The 27,420-nt window shown below is 40.1% G+C and overlaps 2 protein-coding genes across 2 annotated transcripts; one reads left to right on the top strand and one right to left on the bottom strand.

Moving 5' to 3' along the window:
• Nucleotides 1-3,645: 3,645 nt before the first annotated feature.
• Nucleotides 3,646-6,381, top strand: MELLADRAFT_91258 (uncharacterized protein; the record flags this gene model as incomplete). Its single annotated transcript, XM_007414218.1, has 6 exons — nt 3,646-4,709; nt 4,785-5,007; nt 5,107-5,291; nt 5,428-5,935; nt 5,995-6,314; nt 6,369-6,381. 6 exons carry the CDS (start codon nt 3,646-3,648, stop codon nt 6,379-6,381), a joined length of 2,313 nt encoding a protein of 770 aa, XP_007414280.1.
• Nucleotides 6,382-9,758: 3,377 nt separating this feature from the next.
• On the bottom strand, nt 9,759-11,924 carry MELLADRAFT_38516 (uncharacterized protein; the record flags this gene model as incomplete). Its single annotated transcript, XM_007414080.1, has 11 exons — nt 9,759-9,976; nt 10,050-10,114; nt 10,193-10,226; nt 10,286-10,611; nt 10,673-10,902; nt 10,977-11,029; nt 11,091-11,233; nt 11,295-11,354; nt 11,418-11,511; nt 11,616-11,681; nt 11,771-11,924. The coding sequence occupies 11 exons, from the start codon at nt 11,922-11,924 to the stop codon at nt 9,759-9,761; spliced, it is 1,443 nt and encodes a 480-aa protein (XP_007414142.1).
• Between the last annotated feature and the right edge of the window lie 15,496 nt (nt 11,925-27,420).

The following is a 27,420-nucleotide window of genomic DNA, read 5'->3' as shown; positions in this document are numbered from 1 at the left end:
TCAACCAACCCCACCCCTTCTTGGTCAACGCAACACACCCAAATAACACAAATCCTTACAAAATAAACATATGCTGCTTGTCTAAATACCTGATGTATGCTGATTTCAAAGTTTCCCTCTCTTCGGTTTGTTTCAACCTTTGCAATTTGAAGAATTCAAAAGCGATCGTTTTATTTCAAACGATCGCACAATGTATCGTTTTACTTCAAACAAAAACTGATCTGAATTGCCTTTCAGACCTTTGACATGAGACTTTTGAAATGAAGACATTGTTTTCAATAAAAAAACATATCGTTTCATCTCAAAAAGAAACTGTTGAAGTTGGCTTCTAAGACTTTGAGATGATACTTCTAAACCACAAAAAGAGATGAAACTTTCAAAACTAAAATTTCCTTGAAGTAGTGTGAGATTCAAATCAAGAAAAACCTTTATCGATACAAAAAGCGCGGTGGTTGAGCTGGATGCAAAAAAGAGAGATGTGGAGTAAAGTTAAGGCCTCAAGTGATGACAAGAGCAGCGTGTGGCCTGTGACTCAACTTTCAAGACATGTTTTAGGAGTTGGGGCGTTCAAACCTTTCCAGGGCGACCCATGAAAAAAACCCGTCAGAAAAACCCATAAAGAAGTTGGGTTTTCATGGGTTTTTTTCATGGGGTTTCATGTTGGGTTGTAGGTTTGTACACCGCTAATTTATCAATTATGGCGTTCAAACATGTGCAAGAAATTTGCAAAACCGATGTGCAAGATCCGTGCAAGATCCGTGCAAGAAATCTTGCATGGATCTTGCTTAATTAATTTTTTCACAACCCCCTGCTGTATGTATCTCATCAAGGGCAAACTGAGTCCTCGAAGCGGGGAAGCCTAGGTTCACACATAACTTTCTTAAGTCTGCAAGTTTTGTGGAAGTTCCATGCAAGATGTTTAAAAGAGCTTGCACAGAACTTTCTCGCAACTTGCAAATTTCTCGCGCATGTTTGAACGCCATAAATGAATGATTTCTTTTTTCAAAAATTGACATTGCTGCAGTGCTTCAGACCGATCAAAAAGTGTTCTTACAGGTTTTCTATGATTTGTAATCTCAAGATGAGCAGAGAAACAAAACTTGGTCAAGAAGAAAACCATGTTTTGAACCATGATGCACTTTTCAAAAAAAAACCATCATTCTCAAATGGCTGTAATAATCATCCTGCAAATTCAATGGCTCAAGTTTGAATGATGGTTTATCTGAAAGTCTGATTTCCTTGATCAACATTCAGCAACCAAACATGACTTCACCATCATCTGCTCAATCAAACTCCCTCCCACAACTCTGCACCTTCTTTGCCACATCTTTTATAACACAGACAATGGTAAGATTAGGCTTCAGTGCCCACTTGCTGGCCCTAAGGACTCCAAGTCCATTAAATCAAACCACTAATCCAAGTAACAGACCTTCTGGATGTACCTCTCCAGAAAAGTTCAAAGATGTCAAATGCATACTGAACCTGAAGTTGGGTTTTCATCTCTCAAAAACCTACTCTACTATATTACAAGATTGAAAGATTTTTGATCAAGATAGTGATTCTGAGATCCTGAAGTCTTCACCAGAGGAAATCACGACTTATAGAAGATTTCCCAACAATGCAATCAACTTCAGTGTCATTTCTTTATTCTCAAAAATCCTCTTATATTTTTCTCTGATATTAGATCATGTGATCCAAGAATGTGAAATCAAGATATCAAGCAATAGCGATGCAAGACAAGATCAAAGATGATACTGATAGGATCAAAAACAACATGCATTTACCATTCTTAGTCTTGAATGTGGTGAAGATTCTGTGATTGAACCACAAGAATCATGATACAGAAGAAGAATGAGCTTGGGTTGATTTAGACTCAGTTTGTAAAGGGAAATGTGTGGTGATAAACCTCAACTCAACAAACCATCTTGTACGTTTGATGGGTCTGGTGGATTCCAATAATTCAGTACCTTGTTGTTGACCTTTCTGATCTTCCAAAGCAAATGAATCAATCAGCCAACCAACTCCAACTTTGAATGGTGAACTGGCAACTAATCCAATATTGTGACTTCTAGTTTCCGATCCACACAATTTGCTTCATAAGTTTTACAACTGTTTCTTCTCTTACCTCCTGCATTTGAGCCAATCTACAAATTTGTGGTTTCCATTGATGTACAGTCGTTTGCAAAAAGCTTGCAATCAAGGTGTTCTGAAAATCTAGAGGTGGTCCGTGTGCAACCTGTGACAGGCCACAAAATACATACAAAAATGTGATGGTAGTGGGGAAAAACACAGAACCTGAAAAAGCCTTGTCATGTAGCACTACATGCAAGGTGGTGACGCCGCAGGTGCACGGTCACGCTGACCCCGGATTGACCCCCCCGCTTTTGCAAGACCCCCCCCTTGGGTTTTGTGCGGCGTCACCGCGACCCCGCATCCACGGGGTCAGCACTTTGCATGTAGTGTAGTCGGTTAGATGTGGTTTTGGAGTGAATGTCTGTACGGCATGTTGTCCAAACAACCTACTTTTTGAGTTCAAGCCACACTGGATTTATTCAATGTCAACAATTTTTTTTAAATTTTCACATTTGCATGTTGTTATACATGAAACAATAAATGTGCTTCATCATTTGCCTGTGTTTGTTTGTTGCTGTTTTTGAACAACTCTGGACTAAAAAAAAGATGAAATCAAAATATAGATGCAACTTGAACACATGAACCACCATCAGGCGGATTTGGATGATAACATGCCATGCAGGCCTACCACTACGGCACCACAGAATGAAGCGGGTAATCATTTCAAGTACTTCATTCTTGTATATTCTGACACAAATTAATTGAAACATATGTAATCTAGTTACCTTACGGTCTCATGACTGAGTAGAATTTTTGTGTGCAAGTTTGTTTCAATAATAATCTAAAACCCAACTTCTAAGAAAACTTGGGAAGAAAGATTGACATAAATAAACACAGATTGTGAAGCATATTTCAAGGGAGTGTAGCCGCTGGGGGACTGAGCAAAAACTTTTCTGCTCATCTCTTCAAACCATATAATGATCTGGTGATCCATCTGGGAATAATTTGTGGGGTGGGAGATAATTACACCGACCACTTTACACTGAGTGAGTTGGTGTAAACTCGAATCGGTGTAAAAGTACATAATACTCCCCCTAAATGATAATTTTGCACCGAATCCAAATTTTTTTATGTAAGTGTAATTCCAAATGTGTAACATTCGGTGTAAAACTCTACTACCCGGACGGTACATTTGAATTTACACCGAAAGAATTACACCGGAACTTTTGGTGTAAAAAGTTTTGGCGGAATAGTCTCGGACCCCTGGTTTGAATTTAGATTTACACCGAGTCTCTTTACACCAACCTCTTTTGGTGCAAATATTCTCAGTGCAATTCTCCGATTCAACCACCATGATATGAATTCCACACCGACTGCTTTACACCGCATGCCCTTTCTCGAATTTGGTCCACATATCGATCACAAAACACACATATCCGTGTTATTGCTTCAATACTTCACGCTTTCCACATAAAAATGTGATGATGAATCCGATAAATACCACCGAAAGGGACGAAAGGGAAGCAACCTACCCCTAATTGACCGTGCCTCTCCCATCATTCAAAAAGAAAGATGAGCCAAGCGCAATCTCTCGAATGCGCGCAAGCATTATTGATCAATGATATGCCAGATACAACCGCTCGAGGCAATGTTGCTCCTTCTCATTCGAATAATTATCATACTCTTTCCATACATTCATCATTATCTGATATACCATCCACCAAAACATTCGAAAGTCCTTCACTGAAAGACACCGAGGCTCCTTCATCTACACCAACAAATACCTTGTATTCTTCGTCTCCAAGTAGTTTCTGTCCCTCAGAGCTGCTACCGATGAAGATGGCCGACAATGACACGTTTTCAGGAAGCTCAGATGATAAACATCCTAAATCCAAGAAGAAGCACCAAAATCGAGAGCACGACAGCGATTCTAATAGTTTCCAGAAAGAATCCAAGTCGAAGAAGAAGCACCGAGTTCATGATCATCAGGAAAAAAATCAATTTCCAGAAGAGACCGACAGAAAGAATAAATCAAAATCAAAGAAGAAGAAATCAAAGTCCAAATCGACCAGAGATGAAGTTTCAGATATGCCACCTTCAGACCAAGCCCATTCCTCTTTGGGGAAAGCATCTAATACGAAGAAGAAGAGGAGATACGAGGAAACGATGGAAACCTATTCATCCAACCAAATTCCGTCCAAATCTTCCGCACGTTCTTCCAAACCCAAGGCCAAGAAGAATAAGGTCAAGCAACCACGCCAAAGGGATTCAGATCTATCTGATGGTTTTGAGTCCGATTTGCAACTGCAAACTGTTTCTTGCTACGCCCAACTACAACTACCCACCAACCTAGATAGATTTGAAACCTTTATTGACAAAGGATGCATACTCGATGAGCAAGATTATCCCACTTATCCTAACAGCAACACAGTCTTTGTGTTGAAACCTGAGGACAACATTACAAACTTCCACTTCGTAGGGTGGACTCACACCATGAAAGTCGACACACTCCACAAACCACAGTGGATTATCCATCAATACAACTGCCTTGGTGTGATGCAGTGTTCTGAAGCTGGCTGCCGCCTTGCTCGATCACCTCCTACCGGCCACAAGAAGATTGAAGAAGAATTGAATGTGTAAGTATAGTATGCATTTCTATGTTCATAAGTCACTTACTCAATGTCATCTAACACTCATATCTTTGATTGTAGATGTACACCATGCCCCATCAAGGAATGCAAAGGGATTCAGGTCCATGTGCCTTGTAACGCACAATGCCAATTTGACTTTGAGGAAGGAGGATGGACATTGCTGCAACATCAAGGTTATCATCGCCATGTTTGGCCAGACGCCAAAAAGGCGGATCCAATCGCCAAAGATAAGCTGAAGGAGATGGTTCTCAACGATCCTAAACGTGGACCAACGGGGATGAAGGTATGTATTTCATATTTTCTTTCACTTCTTCCTTTGATATGTATTACATTTCTGTGTAAATGGTGAATGTATTGCTAATTATATGTTCTATTTGACTAGGTGGGCCAGGGAAATATTGGCACACATCCCATTAAGTCTGTGACAGATCTACATCCATCTTTTGGACATACCGACCTGCTAGGGTATTTGCGGCGTGATATACTCACGACAGCAGGTCTAATAGACGATAAGCAGGACAAAGAGGGCGCCGATAAGTGGATGACTTCATTGGGGCATTGGGCAAAGTACGTAATGTTTTTGTTTTACTTTTTTCTTTGACTTATTATTATCTTACTCCGAGTCCAATGTACTTTATGTGGAAAGTGAACGGTGTGGATCATCAACTACCTGATACTGATAGATATATGCTCCTTCCAACAGGCATGGCTTAAGATTGCCGTCATCTTCTTTGATGCGTGAAAATCGACACATATCATTCCAGAGTCCGTGGATGGAGGAAGTTCTACTATACAAAGATAAGAGTGGCGAGTCTTATGAGGGTGGCCTACTCTCCGACGTAACATACAAGTTCTTCCAACACGGATATCTACTTTCGACCTCCATGTACAATTCTCGAATTGAACGTTGGGTTCCAGTCCTTCTAACATGGCTTGCCGGTCTTGAAACAGGTCACTACAAGGTCCACTTTGTAACACTATTCAATCTTATCAATAACAAGGCAAAAACAGATCAGCAAAAGAAAAGACTTTTAGATCAAGTAGTAGATTTTTCATTAGCTCAGAAGAATGGATTCATTGAGGCGTACATGGAGGTATTCCGGGTGTCATACAAGGTTGCACTGTCGCATTTGCACGGCTGTGAACAGCACTATATGCAGGCGATCACACGAATCAAGAAGAATCACTTGATTGTGCGACCTGATCAAGAAGTAAGTGATTGGATGTTGCAAGTCATTTCATATTCTGACGTGTGTATTTGGTCATGTAGGGTGCTTGGGTCTCCATGTGCAAAGGGTTGCTATTGCACGATGAGCCTGGGAAGGCTGACTTAGAAACAAAGTTTTGTAAACTTCACGCGAAGTTTCCACGCGCCAAGAGATGGATTGACTGGTGGAAGATGGCCAACATTCAAGCAATGCTGTTTCCCGCGAGGAAGAGGATTCCACAGGACGACCCACCCCTACCCCACAAGGACAGCGACGACGAAGATTTTGAATTTGATGGGGCAAAGAGGAAAGGAAGGCAGTCAAAGTTGCCTAAGACCACCAACGGGCAAGAGTCAATGCACCAAGTTTATTACATGCTTTGGTAAGCCTTTCCTTTGCTATTTATTTACATTTACCGCCTTAACCTGACAACAAGTGATGTACCTTAGCAAAGGCAAATGTACAATCATCAAAGGATTTGTCCAACTTTTGGTGTTTACCAAAAGTTTGCAAAGGGATCATCGCCAGCTCGAGAAGGGATGTCCTGTTGCATACGGCACGACCCAGAAGAACTGGGAAGAATTAGTGACCAGCATGGGTATGGACAAGCCGACTAAACGGCGATATGTCGCCAATGACGGCCGACCGCCAGACACAACTGAGGCGTAGATGGGTTCTTCAAAAAAGAAGAGCAAATATTTGAAGAAATCAGGTCCAGGTCGACCTAGAGGTTCCCAGAATGTCAACCGGGCACCGTTGTCTACCTACCAATCTTACACTAAAGGTGTGACAAAGGGGACTATGAACCGATGTTGGCAAAGCGCTACTTTGGAATCACTGTACGCTTTATTTGGTCCACTGTGGAGCCAACATGCGTCTGTCAACGGAACTTCTCTAGTACATGAACTCTACCGTCATATGACCGCCCGATGCAATGCCGAAATCAACGATGCTAAATCATTCACCAAGGTTATGTCGAGTGGACAGAAGATCTTACATGACTCCATTCAAGCATTAGCGAATAATGGGACCTACATTGCGGACCAGTTTGCATCAGCTGATGGATTCATGGAAAAACTTCTTCGACCCGGCACCAATTCACTTGGTCCTCTCTTTAAGGTGCCATCTCGCAGGACGACCATTTGCCCACGCAACAAAAAACATGGTTCATATTCTGACCTCGAGGACCTGTCTTGCTCTAATGCCTCGAATTTTCCGCGAAACCGGTTTCTCTTACGGCGATTTCGGTCAAATGCTTAGTCTGTGGGCTTCTGAAGGGTTGATATGGCAAACCGGTGTCGTGTGCAAAGAATGTCACCCTCGGCACCCACCTACGAAGCACAAAGGCGTCACTATTGTCATAGATAAGTCCAACAGTGACAATGAAGTCGAAAATGACCAACCTTCAGCTGATGCGCCAATTGAAGAAGAACAAGATGTTACAATGCTAGACGAAAACATGCAGATCCTTGTCACCGACCCCACCTCAGCGCCATTACATCTGTACTTCTTGCTAGACGGTATTGTTGGTCTGGAACCCGAAGAGCTAGAAAGCTACATGGGTGAGACGGATTGGCCAGCGCGTATTCAAGTGGGAGGTGTCGAGTATTTCATGGTTACTCGAGGCTATTGGGGATTCAAACATTACTGGTGCAAAGTTGTTCGCTTGGTTGAAGGAATACTTGGTGTGTGGCATTATGACAAGGCTCGAAATGGAGGGAGGGCACAGCTCCTGGATCGCGATGTGACAAGTATTGCTGGGTGTGACCCTCACACCAGCTGGGGATGTTACTCAAGGATCCCTTTCAAAGATGAAACAGTCAATATTCGAAAATCCATACAATCTATGATGAATACTTTCCCTTGTCGACATGTCGCCATCCCTTTCTCATTGCCTACAAAGAGCTTTCCCTTTGGGGGAGGTCTACCTCAAGACGAAGACAATGTGGAGATCCAATCAACTGTCAAGGCCAATGTTTCACACAAGGACTCAAAAGAATTTAATGTCGATATCAAGCCAGAGGTCGTTGACGCAATTACGCCCTTGCAGGATTGCTCACCAAAAAAAAATCCTATCAAGATCAAGATTAGACGCAATGCAAAGGCCACGGCGGCGGCACCGCTGTTGGAGGACTTGCCAAATGACCCGCCTGCAGAACCAGAATCTGTCATCCAATCAACTCAAGTGAAGCCAAAGAGGAAATACGTCAAGAAGGTACGAGGCTAGTAGTAGTATGTACTTGCTTTCGGTTTGGGTTTTGCTTGTTGTTTCTCATTTTTTCAATCTCATCTCAAGCTGTTTTGATTTCACTCCTTTAATCCATGCTATCTTTTATCTTTTTTTTCACCCTCCTTTAATAATTGTTTGTTTGATGGCTTATTTTCTTATTTCTCATTTTCTCTATTATCTTTGAAACTCTCTTTAATCATCTTTTCATACATTTTTTTCTTTCTCTCACATTCCTTTAACCTATCTTCTTTGTTTTGCACTTGTTGCCTGTTGTCTGCCTTTCCTTTCTTGTGAAATAAGATTTCTTCTCATTTTGGTGTAAAATGTCGGTGTAAAATTCATTTTGAATGCCTAAATTTTTATTTTTACACTTCTCCTTTTACACTGACATTCTTGTGGTGTAAAAGTTTCGGTGCGAAATTACACTTATGACCCAGATTCTCCAATTTTACACCGAAAGAATTACACCGGAACTTTCGGTGTAAAAATTTTCGGTGTAAAATTAGATATACTGTCCGGGTAGTAGAGTTTTACACCGAATGTTTTACACATTTGGAATTACACTTACATGAAATTTTTTTGATTCAGTGCAAAATTATCATTTAGGGGGGGTATTATGTACTTTTACACCGATTCGAGTTTACACCGACTCACTCAGTGTAAAGTGGTTGGTGTAAAAGTCCACCTCCCCATAATTTGTGAAGAAAGATGTGTTTTATGATGTAATCCAGACTGATTTTTATGACTCTCCAGGTATCAGTTGTGTTAGGAGTACTGGACTCCTTGCCCCATTCAAATCCCTCCAAAAGTATAAACTGCAGGTTTCAGGAGGGGGGACAGTTGCATGACCTGCACAAAGCTCCTCTACAGATTTGATTGGGTTAGGTTGTCTATCAGGACTTGTAACAGGTTCCAGATTGCAGGTCTATTGGAATTAAAGAACAGGAGCCTTGTGGCAAGATGAGAATGCACATATCACTCAATGTCCAACACTTACTTCTAGGATACTTGCAAAGCGTGGCTGGCTTGGGCAAGAAGGTCTATAGTTTTTTTGAAAGATAGTTTGCAAACCAATATACATTCTGAATCCTCAACATACAAGACAAGTCAGAATCAGGACATGTGGCTCAGAGGAATATCTGCATGTAAAATGAGCATGATCTCATACTGCCACACCCAAGATCAAAATGTATTTTTAGTGCTTGGAACCCATTTTGATCAATCGAGTAACTTGTAAAAACAATGATTATATAGTTTTGAAGGTACAAATAGTTTTGGCAAAAAAATGTAAATGATTTGTGTAAACTTGATAGCAATCTAAATTAAAAGTTTTGGTTGAGATTCTTATGTTTGTAGCCTCATAGTATACTTTCAAAAGGATAAATTCTGATGTACTGATATTTTGGTTGAGATTCTTATGTTTGTAGCCTCATAGTATACTTTCAAAAGGATAAATTCTGATGTACTGATATACTTTTGCATAGCTTTAATTTTTTTAGTGTGTACCTATGTACTTTTTTCGGTCTCATTTTCTGGAGGCTTATAATCAAGATGATGAGAGGTACTGATAACATCATCCGGTTTCTCCGAGTCCTATCAAAAATAAATGATAACACAATTAGTAGTACTCTTCCTATGACTTGCAGACCAAAAATTCTCATTGTAAAAGTTCACCTTGATACGCAGAAACAGAACTGGCAATAAACATACAATTCCTAATGCTAAGAGTGCCCAAGAGGATAGGAAGATCGTCTTATAAGACACTCCTTTTGCATCTACTTGATAGATTACGGCTGCGCCTGCAGCTTGAATCCCTAGAAATGATGATGGTACTCATGAACACTTGGATAGCTCAGGGCTTATAAGGACATTAGGATTCAGACATACCCTTGTAAAATCCTACAAGTGAGGCAAGAGTTCGTGGATCATTACTAAAGGCGGCCATCACCCAACTAGAGAAAGTCATATCATTCAACGTCAATCTTCATTTGTATCTTTTGACGTCCTCGAAGCAGAATTTCGTCGCTTACTATGCATATGTTTGCCACATGGCGTCCATTATACCTTGACGAGCAAACAAACGAGTCAACAACACAGCATCTCTTACGATCGAATCAACTTACCGTAAAAGATATACAAAATGACCCTTCCCGTATATTGGTTATCCGACCAATCCATTTTTAAAATTACACTATCACGATCGAAGTCCTTCTGAACAACCCATCCTCCACCCCACGTTCCAAATAGAACGGCAGCTAAGAGTCCCCAACCTAGAAAACCGCGTCTCCGACCACTCTGAAATAATTCATACTTTGAAGAAAAGTCTAAACAACAGCCTAAAAATGTAGACCCAACCAGTTGGGAAATCCAATATAATAGCGCATTGAGAGAACGTGTACGTAGATTGAATAGAGCGAGATTGAAATCGTTGAATAGATAGGTGTAAAACCTACATATACATCTTGCTTCAACTTTTAAGTTTTTAGTCTTTAATCGGATTCCAGACTTACCAGGTGCTTGCCCAGAAAAACGGAAATAATAATAGCACCATTGGATCTTTTGTCAAAGTTTGGGCCATACCTTCAAATTCAGATTTCCAAGAGAGACTCTTCTGAAGCACTACATGCTCCCCATTTGCACGACGTACAGTGGAAGGGTCGGTCAATGCAAAAGTGCTTGCGATACCACAAATCGTGATACAGATGAAGACAATGTATATAGAGTCGGGTACTGGCGTATCCTATCAAGTTCGAAAAGGCACAGGGATTTTGAGGCGAAGTCATGATCACGCTGAACAAGGAACAAAGAACGCACTGCTGTGCTTGTTCGATTTCTTCCCAAAGCAATAGCATCTCCGAGAACAGCACCTAAAGTAGGAAGTGATGTAAGTTAAAAAACTTGAATGGAAAAGGTGAATTCAAACTTCACCCAAGTTGTATATAAACCAAAACATGGCGATATATCTACCCTTTGTAGCTTCTGTCGAATATGCCAGCATCAGAGCGCCTTGGGCAGTCCATAACAGAGCCGCACTCAGACCCAAGAATGCACCAGCGGCAATTACAACATTGCTTCAAAAGCTTCAAGACAATCAGTGGGATTTTCTCAAACAGATCTTTGAACCTACCGCACCTCTGTTGAGTGTGATTGTAATACACGTATGACCCGATGAAAAAAGTGTACCCGGTGCAACTATGGCGAGAAAGACATGATGTGAGCATGTTTCAGAAAACTCTTCGGATTCATCGTACATACCCAATAGTCATAGAAAGTTTCGGGCCAAGTTTATTGACTATGCTTCCAGAGAAAAATGCCACAATAGCGAATGTTGCACACAACGCAAAGGTGGCTGCGTTTAGGACGAGTAGATTATGGAGTTTAACACTGGTCAATACGGAATTGAATCTAAAGAACCCGTGTCAAAAAATGAAGGCAAAAATTCATGTTGCTGACCATTGTCAGCAGCAGTTGCGTCGAGCTGTCCACCGCCCCCCAATCCTGTGATGGAATTGTACATGCCTGTAAAAACCGGAAGACAGATTTTGTGGGTCAATAATTCGAGATTGATGTGTTTTAGATGAACATAAGATAAGTGAACCTGATCAAACCTGGGCAACAGAAACATACGATCGAGACAATGACGATTTGAATCAGTGGATGACGGTAACCTATTTTACAAGTTGGGGCGAGAACTTCTTCGTTGAGCTTTGTTTTGGAAGGTGAGCGATCAGAAAGAGTGTCTTTTTCCTGTCCATCCGTCATCTTGAGATAAGTCTGGCTGGGATAGCGTTAACCTATGTTAATAATGAGCTGAAGGTATATCAAAGGAACGGAAGGTGAGAGGTAGTCTTGTTAGAAAGCAGAATCGAGTATTCCGCCGGAGTCACGTCATCGAAGCAGGATAGAATATTTCACCGTCCAATCCTATGCTTATCCAAACATCAATGATATAATAAGTCTACTGCATGCGTGTAACAAATTCTCCGGAAGAACCCTGCCCATCGTGGTTAAGCTGAAGCAACGTAAATAGGAGAATTTTTCCTCAATTTATCACCAAAGTCAGACGCAGGCTTTTAGTTACCCGATCACTGGAACTGCGCTATGAAATTCTAAAGCGGTGTAGGCCAACATTCTCCAGTTGAATTCGCAAGGAGAATTTCTAGGTAAGGTCGATTTACTGGAGATATATTTACCGGAAATAGACATCTTTGTAAACTCAACCGTTCTTCTGCGAATCGTGCTTGAAAACCCCCACAGAATTGTGCCCCTTCGCATTCTTAACATACCACGTTCGGTCAGACTCGGAAGCTGTTGAATAAGAGGCACACTAACAAGTAGTGTCATAGATTTATCGCTATCGTGGTTCTCAATGAATTTGGTAGACTGCTGGACAGGATGAGTGCGATGGTGACTGTAAGCCAAGATCACAACTGCCAATTTTTTGTACTCTGGAGTCTGTCTTTCTAGATTGTAAAATTTGTTTCTCGTCACAATTACATTCAAGTTTTCGTTTCGACAAGCAAAAGTCACTTGGAGTTCCAGTCAGTCGCCTCAAATCGCCCCTTGAAGTTGTAATACATGTCGAAGTTTCCAAAAGACGCGAACTTGAAGCTCCTGGATTTGGTATTCCACTGATGGAAGATTGTGGCCTTTGAGCTATTCCCACTCTCATAAACTCAAATTATGTTTAGCTGGACATATATTTCAGTTTCTTTTTCTTTTACCTCGCCATTTCAAACCCTTCATAGTTGTCGTCAATCATGTAACAAGCGTCTTGTCTCGATTACGGACACAATCTTCCTTCTCATTTTACAACTGCGCCAATGGCGATATAGTGGTCGTATGATGTCATAGTGATATATATGATGCCATGATAATCAACCTACTCGCGCAATATACCATGCCTGACAGTACCGCTACATATCACGATTTTCACCGGCGGTGATTTTTCTCAGCTAGCGAGTGACCGAGCAAGCATGATCTCTTGGATCCGTGTGTACAGTCGTTTTCAAAAAGCTTGCCGAAATTTGCCCGCAAAACTCGAGCAATTTGGCGGTGAATTAGCGGCAAGCTTTTTGAAAACGACTGTACCAACCCCCGATGCTCTCATGATTGTGAAAACGTGCAAACGTGACCATGGCACCAGTCATTAAGAGTGGGTATGCCTACAGTGTGACCAAAGTAAATCCAAAGGCTTGTCAGAGGTGAGTATCACGATTCACCGTCTCTGAGAGGCTTGCTTTTGCCAGATACAAGCGCTCTCTTTGAAGCCCAAAGTCCCCATTATCATCAATCATCATCTGATATTAATTTTACTTGACCGAGACTGGGTCTTGTTCAGCTTTCAAAACCTAAATTTTGTGATTACTCTTACAATCAATCACTTATCTGACCTCATGTTTTCCTCTGAAACCCTTTTGTTTCCTCCAGAATAAGATTATCACTGAAGCTATTATCCTCAGGAACTCGTCAAATCCAAAACAAATTAAGATGGTCAGTTTTTGAAGTCTCACAAAATAATTTCTTGGTGATGTGTGAATGTTGACATGCAGTTTTCACGTTTCTTTGCGCTAGATGTCTCAACGGTATTTCAAACTCCTTGTGGTCTTTTTGGGCCTCATTGCAATGATTGCACCCATTGCCAAAGGCAAAAGCAATTACAAGTCAAGGATACCCTATCATACATTATCTGACCTGAGAACCGAATTTCAATTCGCCCCTACTAGACCCTCGCCCCGGCCGCTCCCCTAATTAGGGGTAGGGGAGTGATCCCCGTCCCCGAATTCGGGGATCGGGGACTATCTCGGTTTTTTTCGGGGAATAGCGCAAATTCACAAAACAAAAACAAGCAACTACACACGCAAAAAAAGACCTTCACCGACCATTGATGTCAGTGTACTCCAATCAAGATTGAGTGAAAGGGATCATTAGAGACATAACCTTCCAGAACTATTCTACATGGAAGTATCTCAAAAAAGGTTGTATCAAACTCTTTATTGTGAACCATTTTTAAAAGTTCAAAGCTGAGCCTTTCACCATGATTCATGGGTTCACTTTTACATTGTTGACTTTAAAACCATTTCTTGACCGGTGTGGTGAGATATTTATAGGACTAAGTCAAAATTATTTTTACTTTTTTTTACTCTTGCTCTCTTCCTTGGAAGTCAAGTCTCACATCACTTAAAAAATCATTCGAGAGAAAATCTTTTTGTTTCTTGTGTATTGTTTATTTCCAATCATTCTTAAAAAAACTAACGTTTATAAAACTAAGAAATCAAGTTTAAAAGAGATAACATGTTTTTTTATTTTACAATTGATTTACTTTAAAAATTGATTCATTTATTTTGATTATTCATTTATTATTATTAAATTCATTTGAAGAGTTAGAAGAGGGGATTGATCAATTGGATATACAGAAATTCAAAACGGATTAGAGACCAGGCGCACTTTGGGCCAAAACTCGTGCATTGTCACCAACTTTTCCACTTCAAAAGTAGATTTTGACATTGTGATTGGCAAGGATCAGCAAAACCTCCCTGCAGAGCGCAAGTGAAATGCAACAGGATGTCACTGGGTTCCCTATCTAAAACCATGCTCGATGTTTGCAATGTTACAATGTATCAAACCATGAATGCTGAGCTTGTAGAGCTTGTGGCATGTTGAGTGGTAATATCTTTGCTCAAAATCATCCCAATCCCTATTTATCAACATCTCTGATAGCCAACGCACGAGATTTAATCAAGCAAATACTTCAGATTATGGATTGCTATAGCTTGATAACCACATAATTATGACTGAGGAAGGAAGAAAGGGTGAACAATTCTTGTAGGTATCCTTATATTCCATAAGCACACCTTTCACAAAAATCCTCTTGCCTCCAGTAATGGATGTACTTGAAAACCCATAAACCTTATCTTTGATCTCACCTTACCAAACCTGTGCAAATCATCCTTGAGGGAAAGATTCACAGATTAAATCAGTCTCAAAAGTGCCGAAACATAAAGGTTAGCGTAGAAAACTATCCAATTGCAACTGGATTAAAGCAGTGAGTTACATCAAATACCCATAGTATATGTCTGCTTTATTACGAGCCTTGCTGAAACTATGTGAGGCTTGACAATCAAAACTCATTTATCTTTTCCAAACAATGTCTGAAAGTGGATTATCAGCCACTCCTGAGAAGATGGCTCAAAAACCTGATCAAAACGAGCCCCCTAACGGTACATTAGTGACAACAACGACCGGGAATCTGCGACTGGTCTCTATTAAAGAAGGAAAAAAGAAACAAGAATCAGCTAATCAGACTAAGAACAAAAGAGATTGATTGGTTTAAAGAAGAGGAATAGCAGAATGTTAGTTTAGAAGTTTAGAGAAGTAGAAGACACGTGAGAAAAGAAAGATGGTACTAACCAAAAGGAAAGAGAGATTGATGAAGCTAGAATAAAGATTGAAGATTAACTTGAGTTGAGGATCGAGGCTAAGAATAGCAAAAGACATTGGAGTAGAAGTTGAAAGAAAGAATAGGGAAGAGATGATGAGACTTACTTGGAGAACCTGATTGAGCTGGATTGAATGGAAGGTTTAGATTGAAGCCGAGCATCAGGAACAACAGACTAGAAAGAGATCAACAGTGAGATGATGTTGGAGAAAGATGTAGAATGAAATGGTTACTAGAGCGATAACAGAGTAGTTAGGCACTTGAGAGTTAGACTTGGAGCAAAGAGAGGAAGATGATCAAAGAAAGATTGAAGAAGTCAATAGTTGAAGTTGTAAAGAAGGGATATCCAGGAGCTGAGAGAAAGATAATGAATAGAGGAGTTGATGAAAGAGGAAAAGGATTGGATTGAATGAATAGAATAAGCTGACATCATTGGTTAGTTGAAGTATTGAAGATTGGGATAAAGCTAAGGAGGAATGAGGAGGCATTGATGAAGCGCCAAGAGAAAGTAAAGTAGGGTAGTGATGATGATGAATGCTGAGGAAAAGGGTAGTGATGAGTGAATGAGGCCATGATAAAGAAGGGAAGAAGAATGGGGTGTAGTGAGAAGATTGGGGCAAGTGAAGTTTTGAAATTCAAAAGGGAGTTTACATAAGCATACATTACAGGATTGACTATAAGCATTTAACATGTGATTGAAATTTACACAAGTAAATCAGTTGATTAGTAACATTACATCTATAGCTACCACATCATTTATAATCAAACAATTCATTACTCATCATTATTATGAAGACAATTAGTAAGATATGTTGAATCATCACAAGATCAACTTATTGATTATTTCCGCAGCAGCAAATCACATCAGATTGATCATACTAGAAGAGCTTGGCAGTAGCAATTAGTCATCTTTGCTGAGTAAATGAGTAATGAATCACTTGTAGAAGATCTACAGATCACATTACATCATACTACATGTTTGTACTAGCTAAAATGGCTCAAAATGGCGAAATTGGGAAGTGTAGATCATCATTGAATGATTGCATCATAGCTGTTTACCAACTTTTTAGCCATCTTTTTGGTTTTTCAGAGCTGTTTACCATTATTAATTGTAAAATCAGATATATAAGGCTTAGGGCACGTTTGGTACGACTTTTTTTAAGGTACTTAAGTCGAAATTTGACTTTCAAAAGTCAGATTTTGAAAAGTCCGTTTGGCACAGAATTCTTGTACCTTTTCGTAAGTACTTATGGTACCGATAAGTAACTTATTTCGCTACTTATATTAATGGACCAAGTAGGTCTTTATTTTTTGGATAAGTACTTATTTGACCCAAAATCAGTCAGATCACATCTTTTTCTGAAAACGGACAAGTCCAAATTCTGATACCCCCCCTCCTATCTTCAACTCACGTCAAGCTCGTAATTTTAAACACCACACACAATCACCCACAATCACCCACTTCATCGAATCATTACACCACACATCACATCTTACCACATCACCTCTACTATCTTTACCGTAATATATGGGTCGAGCCAAGGTGTTGGTCTGAATCAAAACCAAAAACATAAATCTTTATATAAGTAAAAGAGAAATACGAAGAATCTTGTAGAAAGATTTTGTTTAAGATACAGTCAGATCTATTTGAATTTTCATTACCTGAATCAAAACCAAAAACATAAACCTTTATATAAGTAAAAGAGAAACACGAAGAATCTTGTAGAAAGATTTTGTTTAAGATACAGTCAGATGAGAAAAGAAAAAGAGAAACATCAGACTGTGATTTGAGACTCAGGTTAAATATGAAAACAAAAAGAATTTCTTAATTAAATGACATCATTGATTCAGTGACGTAACATTCCACATTGAGAAGTATGATGTAATTTAATGATGAAGAGAAATACATTTATACATAATACATTTATGTAAACAAGACTTTTGAAACACACACACTCCAACACCCCCCCATGCTGAAAAAGTCCGTAAAAAAAATTTTTAAGAAAAAGAAAAGAGAATAAAATTGAATCATTTTGATAAGTTGTTGAATTTTAATTGATTTCTAAGATTAATAAACGCAGGTTTAGGAAGAGCTTTAGTTAGGAAATCAGCTAATTGAAAAGTAGTGTTTACTTGTTTCAATTCAATGTTCTTGTCTTTTATTAATTGTCGAATAAAATGATAACATAAATCTATGTGTTTACTTCTAGAATGATGCACAGGATTGTTCGCCAGCGCTGCTGATCCTGTGTTATCGTAATGAATAGTTGTTGGTACATTATTAATAAAACGAATTTCTTGAAGTAATTGCCTCAACCACATGGCCTCTCTCCCCGCGTCACTCAATGCCATGTATTCTGCCTCTGTACTCGACAGCACTGTAGTCTTCTGTTTTCTAGACTTCCATGAAATAAACCCATCACCTAATCTAAACAAGTAACCAGAAGTAGACGAACGATCATGTAGATTTTCTGCCCAGTCAGAATCCGTAAAGCCTTGAAGTTGATTGTCATAACCTCCTAAAGTGAGACCAAGATCACGAGTATGATAAACATAAGCTAATACTCGTAAAGCTGCTTTCCAATGCCCTTCATTGTTCTTCTTCAAAAACTGGGAAAGTCGATTGACGGCAAAGGCGATATCCGGTCTGGTACATTGAGCAAGCCATAACAATGCCCCAATAATTGAACCGTAGTTTGGATTTGAAGTGGAAACATCATCTGCTGGGATCAAAGACCCAAAACCTGCTATGTATGGTGTTGGAACTTGTTGAGGTTCAGTAGAGAAAAACTGTTTTGTTATTTTGACGATATAAGATTTTTGATGAAGAGTGAAATAACGTAAATTTTTAGATCTTTCAATAGAAATGGATAGATGATGCGACAAATCTGACTCCGCTGAGATAGGGAAAGAAGAACGAAGTGATGAAGAGAGAGAATGAAGGAAATGATCTTCACCGGTTGCCAAAATGTCATCTATATGTACAGTTACTAAACCAACCAGCACATTGTTTTGAAGTTTGAAGAATAAAGTAGGATTGTGAGCCGATTGTCGAAGACCCATGTCAATCAGGGATGCCGTAAATCGATCATTCCAATTTCTTGCGGCTTGATGTAACCCATATAAAGGTAAAATTAGTTGACACACATAAGTAGGAAAATTTTGATCACAAAAACCCTCGGGTTGCTCCATAAAAACCTCTTCTTCTAAACGTTTTCCATGTAAGAAAGCCGCTGTAATATCGTAGCCTTTGACTTTCCATGATTTCACCCCAGCAACCGTAAGCAAAACTCAATTAGATTCCTGTCTAGATGCCGGTGAGAAAACATCACCAAAATCAACACCAGCAATTTGTCCATTCCCCAGAACGACTAGTCTTCCTTTATATTTATCAATTTCTCCTGAAGGCAATAGTTTTCTTTTAAAGACCCACATTGACCTTAGCACCTTTCGATTAGTAGGTCTTGGCACAAGTTTCCAAGTACCTAGTTTGAGAAGAGTATCGATTTCGGTCTTTGCAGCTTTTGACCATTCTAACGATTCTTCAGTATCCATGGCTTTTTGGTAAGATTTTGGTTCTGGAGATGAAGTGTCAAGTACGAAAGCTGATGGTGTGAAACGTTCTGGTTCACGTGTGACCCGAGAACTTCTTCGTACTGCAATTGGTGCTGAAGGTCGAACGACTGGAGGAGGTGGAAGTAGAATAGGTTCTGGTGGAGAAGGTGTAGGATGTGGTGGAGAAAGTGGCATCGAATCTTCAATTTCAATCGATGAATCATGAGGTATGTCTGGTGAAGATGGAGTAGAAGGTTGAGAAGAAGGAAAAGGAGAGGTTACGGTGGTCTTTGAGCGAGTAATAACGCCATAAGGTTGTATTGGTTCTTCAAGCACCGGTAGGTCAGACCAAGGTAAGGACAAAGACTCGGTTGGGTGTTTGTTGGGATTCAAGAGAAAAGGAAATTTTTGAATAAAAAATTTAAAAGATGCAGTCTTTACAATTAGGTGTCTAGCTCTGTCATATGCTACGACATACTTTCCATCCGGAACCGAGTGTAGAAACACCGCCTCTTGGGATACTGGCGACAGTTTCGAGCGTAGAGTTGGAGGTAGGAGATACTCGACCGCACATCCAAACGGAGCAAAAAGAGTGATGTCATCATTTGGTTGTTTTAAAGCTGATAAAGGCGAGCATAAACCAATGTTGGTTTTAGTAGGGAAGTTGTTAAAACATAGTACGATTTGTTGTAGACATTCAGGCCAAAAAAATAAAGGTACTCCTGATGAAGAAAATAAAGTACGTAATCGTTCAGCAGCGGTACGGTTCCAACGCTCAGCAACACCATTGGACTCCGGGGTGTAAGGGGCTCCACACAAAGACGTAATCCCTTCTTGAAGACAAAAATCAATCATGTTTTTATTGACATATTCAGAGCCGTTATCAGAACGCAAACAGAGGACAGATGAATTGAATTTCGTTTTAACTAAATTAACAAATTTCTTGAAATAAAGGTGTACTTGATCTTTTGTCTTCATTGAATAACAAACAGTAAATTTTGAGAAATCATCTATAAAGGAGACAAAATAGGGATATCCTGCCTTGGATTTTGAAGGTAGGAACGCCACATCAGAATGAACAACACTAAAAGGTGTCTTGGAGCGATAGGCTGATCTAGAACAAAAAGTTTTCTTGTGGAATTTTCCTCTGCAACAATGAATGCAGTTCTTAACTTCTTCAACATTGTGCTTAGTCAGAGGTACAGAAATATTCAGATGAGATAGAGCTCGTTTGGTTCCGACTTCTCCTATATGACCAAGGAGACAATGCCATTGATAGAATGAAGTGTTAGGCGTAGATTGAGCATTTGAGTTAAGGCAAAAATTGCTAACATCATTTAATACCGGTAAACCTCCACAATAAGAACCTTTCGCAACAACAGCTCCATCAGCAGATAAGATTTCGACTCGATCTTGCAAAAACGCAGTTGAGTAACCGAGTGATCGTAGCTGTGAAATTGATAATAAGCTGTGTTGTAAACCTGGAACTTCGATAACTTCAAAATCCAAGCCAGTAGTTGACCATGGAAGTGGTAAAAGTCGTTGTTGAGTCACCTTCAGACCAATACCGTTAGCTACACAAATATTTTGAATGTGAGGAGTTGAGGAAATTTTTGATAGAAGTAATTCTCCAGATGTAAAAGAAGGAATACAAGTCTGTGTACATCCAGAATCTAAAATCCAAACACATTTATCTTCATTCGTCAATAAAGCACATGAATCGACAGTCACTAAAAAACTGGAACCTTCAGGTTGATGGATGAAGGTGTCAGGTGCGGGGCTCCAAGCAGATAAAGGAATAGGTTCACCCGATGACTGAGAAGATGGTTGAACTAGGTTGGCTTCTGGATGACGTTGAGGGACAGATAAGTTAGGCTGGTTCTCTAGCATTTGTTTAAAGAATTGATTAGCTAGTTTGTGACAAGTTTGCCAACTGTGCCCTCGCATGCTGCAGTGATTGCACATCACGTCGCTAGATACGTTAGACGGAGGTTGAGAAACATTAGATCGTTTCTTCCCTCGAGACGAACTCGGAGTAGATTGGACATGAACCTGTGCCGCCATGTTTGGTAAAGTGACAGGCGTAGATCGAAGTAGAGCTTGGTTACTATCATTACGATCATTAGTAACCGACAGAATTAAAGATGAGGATGCTTGATCCCGTCGTCGAATACCTTCTCGTCTTAAAGACGAAATCAGAGAGGCTGCAGATACTGATTGTTGATTCATCAGACTGCTGATAGCGGCATTCCAATCACTCGGTAACGATGCACTGATCGCGGCACAAACAATGTCGTCCATGCTGAGTTTAGATTTCGCAACGAGTTGACCTAAGGTTGTCGCAAGCTTTTCGACATTAGTTAAGTGAGTGTCGATGTCATCGTCTACCATTTGACATGAAATAAGCCGTCGTAGAACGAGCATCTTGGATCCCATCGAAGCATCGTTATGGGAATCGGACAAAGCTTGCCACATCGCAGCTGCGTTACCCATATGAGGTCTCATAACAGCATAATTGTTAGGATGAGCATGACGTAACAGTACTGAACAGATTGCATTATTCTGTTGCGTCCAATGAAAATTAGGTTGTTCAACATCTCGTAACTTAGGGTTCAAAACGTGACCCATTCCAGCTCCTAAAATCGAACCATTCATGGCTAGCTCCCAATTACTGTAGTTAGAATTATCACCAGGTGGCTCAAGAAGAGTCAGACCGACAACCGATGATGTTGGTAATGCCAACGGTCCCCATTTCGAACCAACAGAAAATAGATCGTCGAAATTAGTGGGAGGAGTCGAAGGTTCCTTCGGTCTTGTCCCAGTGGAAGGTGGTGGTGGTGGTCGATCAGGAGCTTTTCCACTATCGGTAGCTGATGTCGATGCCATGGAAAAAGTTGATTAGGAAATGGAGTTGGAATATCGAGAAAGAGATGGATTTCGAGATTGTCTTTAAGGGCTCATAACCTGTTGGTCTGAATCAAAACCAAAAACATAAATCTTTATATAAGTAAAAGAGAAACACGAAGAATCTTGTAGAAAGATTTTGTTTAAGATACAGTCAGATGAGAAAAGAAAAAGAGAAACATCAGACTGTGATTTGAGACTCAGGTTAAATATGAAAACAAAAAGAATTTCTTAATTAAATGACATCATTGATTCAGTGACGTAACATTCCACATTGAGAAGTATGATGTAATTTAATGATGAAGAGAAATACATTTATACATAATACATTTATGTAAACAAGACTTTTGAAACACACACACTCCAACACAAGGTCACCAACAAGGATCAAGAAGCAAGATCGACTGCTCAATGGACCACAAGCCGTAGTCTGGCTTTCATCGACTGCCTTCAAGAGCAAGCTGATCTCGGCCATCGATCCGACAATGGCTTCAAACCCATTGCTTGGAATGCCGCCATAGATCGGTTGAAGTTACAATATCCACCTGGTTTTGATATCAATCAACTGAAGAATCACTGGACTGTAGTGGGTATTGTGCTCTAATATCTTATGAAGATTACTGTTTGTTTAGCTCACCTTTCGAAATCTTTATCTATTCTAGATCACCAGCCATTATAAGGCAATTCGTGAAATTAGGAAAGCTTCTGGTGTTGGTGGTTGGAACGAAGAAGAGCAGCGAATCATCGCGGATGAGGACTTCTGGAAAAATTGGCACATAGTAAGTTCTTGTTATCTCTTATTTTACTGTACTGACTTTGATGTACATTTCATTTGTATTTAGGGTCATAAGAATGCCCGCCCTTACGAGAAAAAGGGCTTTCCACTCTACAGTGCTCTTGACAACCTCATCGGTCATATCACAAAACCTGGAGCAAATCGTACTGGGACTAATACGTCTCAGCAACGAAGCTTATCAACCTCGAATACTTAGATTCTTCCTGATCCTGAAAATACAAGCAACAAAGAACAAAGTAAGTGGAATTTCATCACTTGTGATCATTTTTGAATTTTTGAACTCATTCTTACTTTGTAGTTGCTCCTCAACCGGTTGAGGATCACATTGATAGTATCACCGAGGCAAACATATCTTCTGGATCTCGAATTGTTGATATACTCGATGATTTTAATATAGAACCAACTCAACAATCTACCTGCACTCAAGTCGATGATTCGAGCAAGCACAAGAACCCTTTCACTTCCGGCGGGCCTAAACTCAAAGCTCTGGACATTCAAGAAAAGAAGATTGTCAAAATCAACTCTAAACAGCCTACCAACTTAGCTTCAGCAATTATTATCATGAGTTCCAATCAAGAAAAAAGACTCGAAGCTGAAAAAAAGTATGCGGAGGAGAAGAATGACCAAAATCAAGCTCGTCTGGACGCTCACCGTGAAGCGGTTGAAGATCGAGTTCAATCTCGTCTTCAAGCTGCAGCCTTGGCCAACGAAAGATTCCCAAATTGCAAGCCAGCGATGGAGCTATTCTCATTAAAGAAACATTCTGAGTTTCCTAACATCGAAATCTGGATGAAAGCTGCTGATCTTCTAAGAGACAAAGACTCAGCTTCCTTCTTCATCAACCTTGATGAAGAGGAACACTGGGTATGGTTAAAGCAAAAATTAAACAAAAACATTAATTAAACACTCTTCATGTAAGTCATCATCTCACTAATATTTTTCATCTAATCTATGAATCTATTAATCATGATCTCTTTTCTATCATCTCCTATCTTTTTCTTCTCATCCTTGTGCTTCTACTTTAAATAAAACGGGTACGTCTGAAACTGTGATAGAAACAATCGAGGTATTGGTCAAATTCATCCTCCACCCAATTAAATTGGATTTGAAGATCTTTATAGGATCTCCTTGTGCTTTTGTAACAACTATCATCAAAATCTCACACACGAACTATCTATTTTCAATTTTTCTATGGTTTTTGTATTTACAAGTTGAAATATATTGCCTGCGATGAATATATGATTTTATTTAAAAAAACAAAACAAGTTCATCTTGAACAAGTTGAGAACATTTGCCTATCAACAACACAATCGAGCAACACAGCATTTTCATCTTATTAAGTTTCTTTTTTTGATACAGCTGTGATTTGAATACAAGCATATCCTACAATCAAGATACAATATTTGGATCTTGTCAACTCCCATTTCTTGTTTACCTTCATCACCAAACCCTTGACCACACCCTCGATCCACCTCCACTTCTTCACCAACATGCCAAAAGGAATCTCGAAACGCCAAGCCCAACGGGACAAGGAAGCTACTGCGCTACAAGAGGCGTATGTTCTACATTTCTTTCCCTTCAAACTCTTACTTTCTTTCGAATTTCTTTCTTCTCATCAACTTGATTTGTCTTAGTGCTGAAAGACGAGCAAGACGTGCTCCCGTTGAAGGGCTTAGCCCTGGTCATGGCAGGGATGGCAGCCCCTTCTATACTCACAAGTAAGTTATTGTTTTCTATTCTTCGATTCAGATCATTAATTGATTTTGATTACGTTTCATTATCTGTTTCAGACCTGGTCACCATTGGGAAGAGATACGCTTTGGTGGTCAGCGCCAGTATCTCGATACGGACTTGGTCCATGTGGATCCTTCTATTGAAACGGGCTCTCGTGAGTTCCGTTGTCGAGTTCAACCTCAACCTCCACTCGATCCTGAAATCGAATTCGTCCACAGTGAGTTTTTATTTCTCTTTCAACAACTTTTCATCAAACCTGACCTTTTGTTTCTAATTTAGCAGCACCCAATCCTCAAGGTGTAATTGATATAGCTTCTAGCGATGGCCATGTCGAGAATCAAGCCGATGATAGCCCTGCTAGTAGGTTTTGCTTTTCTCCTTATTCAAATGCTACATACCAAGCTGATGCTTATTTTCAATAGATCGAACTGCCTCAACCAACTTTACCCGTTCGGCATTCCGTTTACAAAGCGGCACCCCAGCCCCCAGACCATTTCCTGAATTCGAGGAATACCTCGACTTTTGTTCAATCAATAAGCATGATGAACATACTCGAAGTTTACCCAAGTCTTTAGACATTAACAACTTTGAAATGTTCTTTTCGCCAGAACTCAGCGTAGACGCCATGAAAAATCTCGGTTTTGGATTTGGTCCCCGTCTTTGCTTACATGGAAATGTGATACTTTATCGAGATGATCTCAAAAAGAAAAACTGTACCTAAGTTTCTGTTCACAACGAAATACTCAATATCTGTAGCACAAGTAGTCTACAAGACAAATATCTTTTAAGGAGCGCACTATTTGACTCCCGGTTTGAAATCACCGATGCCCGGTTTTAAATTTTTTAAATTTTTTCACAGCCCGGTTTTTCAAATTCAAACCGGGCAATTTTTTTAAAAAAATTCCAATTTACATTGAAAGTTCGGAGGAAAGTTCAAACTTCTTTTCCACTTTTTGCTTTTCTCACTTCACTCGCTCGCTTTCAATTTTGAATCAAACAAAGTAACATCGTGTTTCACGAAAATTGTAATTCCTTACATGTGTATGTGTATAGGCAATACAAAAATCAAATAAAAACCAAAACCGAGTACAAAAAAGGAAACAAAGTAAGGACAAAAACAAGGTAAGGAAAAGGAAGGAAGGAGTGTGAGCGTGTATTATATGTATGAGCGTGTATGAGACCGGAAACAATAAATAAAAAAACTAGATATTCTACTGCTATGCGGACCTCCAATAATCCGTCCAACTAGTTAAGTGATTGATATATTCTTGGATCCATCCAGGCATCTTGGTGGTTTCCAAGATGTCTTTGTTGCGCATACCAAAGACCTCCGGGAAAGGAAGAGACGTTGTTTTGGCCTTTAAGCTGACGAAGTGTTCGTTGTTGATGAATGCAAGTATTATTGGATCTTGGTTGTTTGGGGTCGTGCGATAAGGAAAAAAGGAATTGCAATTAGCGGCTTGCGGGTCCAAAAGAATTACTGGACAATCATAAGCGCTTGCTATGACAAAGCCCATGTATGGCATTCGCAACCAGTACGCCCGAGTACATTTCTCCTCGCTGTGATCCAGTCGGATTAGCAGATCTGCAACTACTTCGGCCGCAAAAGATTGAGTTTGACGATTACGAGTTTTCATTGATGGTTTGCTATAGGCAGATGAGATGAGCAATTCATGATCTTGTCCGTGGGCTGACAGCTCCGCTAATAATGTCTGTCTGACAGTTATATAAGATTCTTTAGAATACACTCCCAAAGATTCGGCTACTGCATAGTATCCGCAGTTCCCAAATGCCGGCGGATTGAAAGTCGAGTTGATGTACGGAACCATGAACGGAGGCAGCTGCCTCAAGATCAGTTGATCTTCAGCGGAAGAAAGACCACTTTTGTCACAAACACGACTGGAAGATGAAGCCACGAAGTCAACTTTGTTTTTTTCGATTGAATAATCATCAATTGAATGAACAGCATTCCCGAAACCCCGGCTCGCTTCCAAAGTTTCCTTGACTTTGGGATCTCCGTTTTCCACGCCCAAATCTTCTGCGATAAGTAACAAGGCCAGTTCGGGGAGCAGCACACGGCGAAGGAAGTAATCTGGTGGAAACGGTTTGGCACTGGCAACATCAAGTGGGGTTCTGGACGATTTGGACAAGAAGATACTGGATAAAGTTTGAATAATGACTTGATAGCCTAACTGCCCATAACTGTAAGAATGGAACGAAATTCAATGTCAGTTTTCCAAGAACCAACTATGACACTGAAGACTAAGACTTGACTAAGACTCAACTACCCAGGCTGCTCGACTTGGAACCCTTCAAATTCAGCAGATATACCAAACATCTTGTGACCTTCAATTTTATAACGGTCTTGTGCCTCGCCCAGAAAGAAAGATGATTGATTTCTTTTGATGATCTCGAAAAGTCGTTTGGAATGACCTCGGATGCGACGTTCTAGTAAAACAAAGTCAATCTTGGTAGGCCAGCCCTGCTGTATCCCAAAGGGTATAATCTCGCGTTCGGCCTGGTGCAGTTGACAGAAATCTGCGGTTTGTGGGAACTACACACACTGGCTAATCAGTTTTCTTTTGATCAATGAAATGTGACTTGATATAGAACTTATGACTTACGGGTAAAGTCATAGCATCTCTGTGGCCTGGCCGCTTGGTTATGTTTGGCAAAGCAAAAAGGGTTGCTTTGAGTGAGAGAAGTTTTGTCAATGGTTCTAGTGGCAAAGGGTCATCACAGAAAGGACATAGATTGTCCTCCTCGGTATCAGACCAAAGTGGCCTAATGCTACTTGCTTCAGACACACTTGAAACACTCGCTGCGTCATC

The sequence above is a fragment of the Melampsora larici-populina genome (genome assembly GCF_000204055.1).
Source record: "Melampsora larici-populina 98AG31 unplaced genomic scaffold MELLAscaffold_41, whole genome shotgun sequence".
Lineage (NCBI taxonomy): Eukaryota > Fungi > Basidiomycota > Pucciniomycetes > Pucciniales > Melampsoraceae > Melampsora > Melampsora laricis-populina.
The sequence above is the reverse complement of the archived record's forward strand: the minus strand, read 5'-3'. Positions and strand labels throughout refer to the sequence as shown.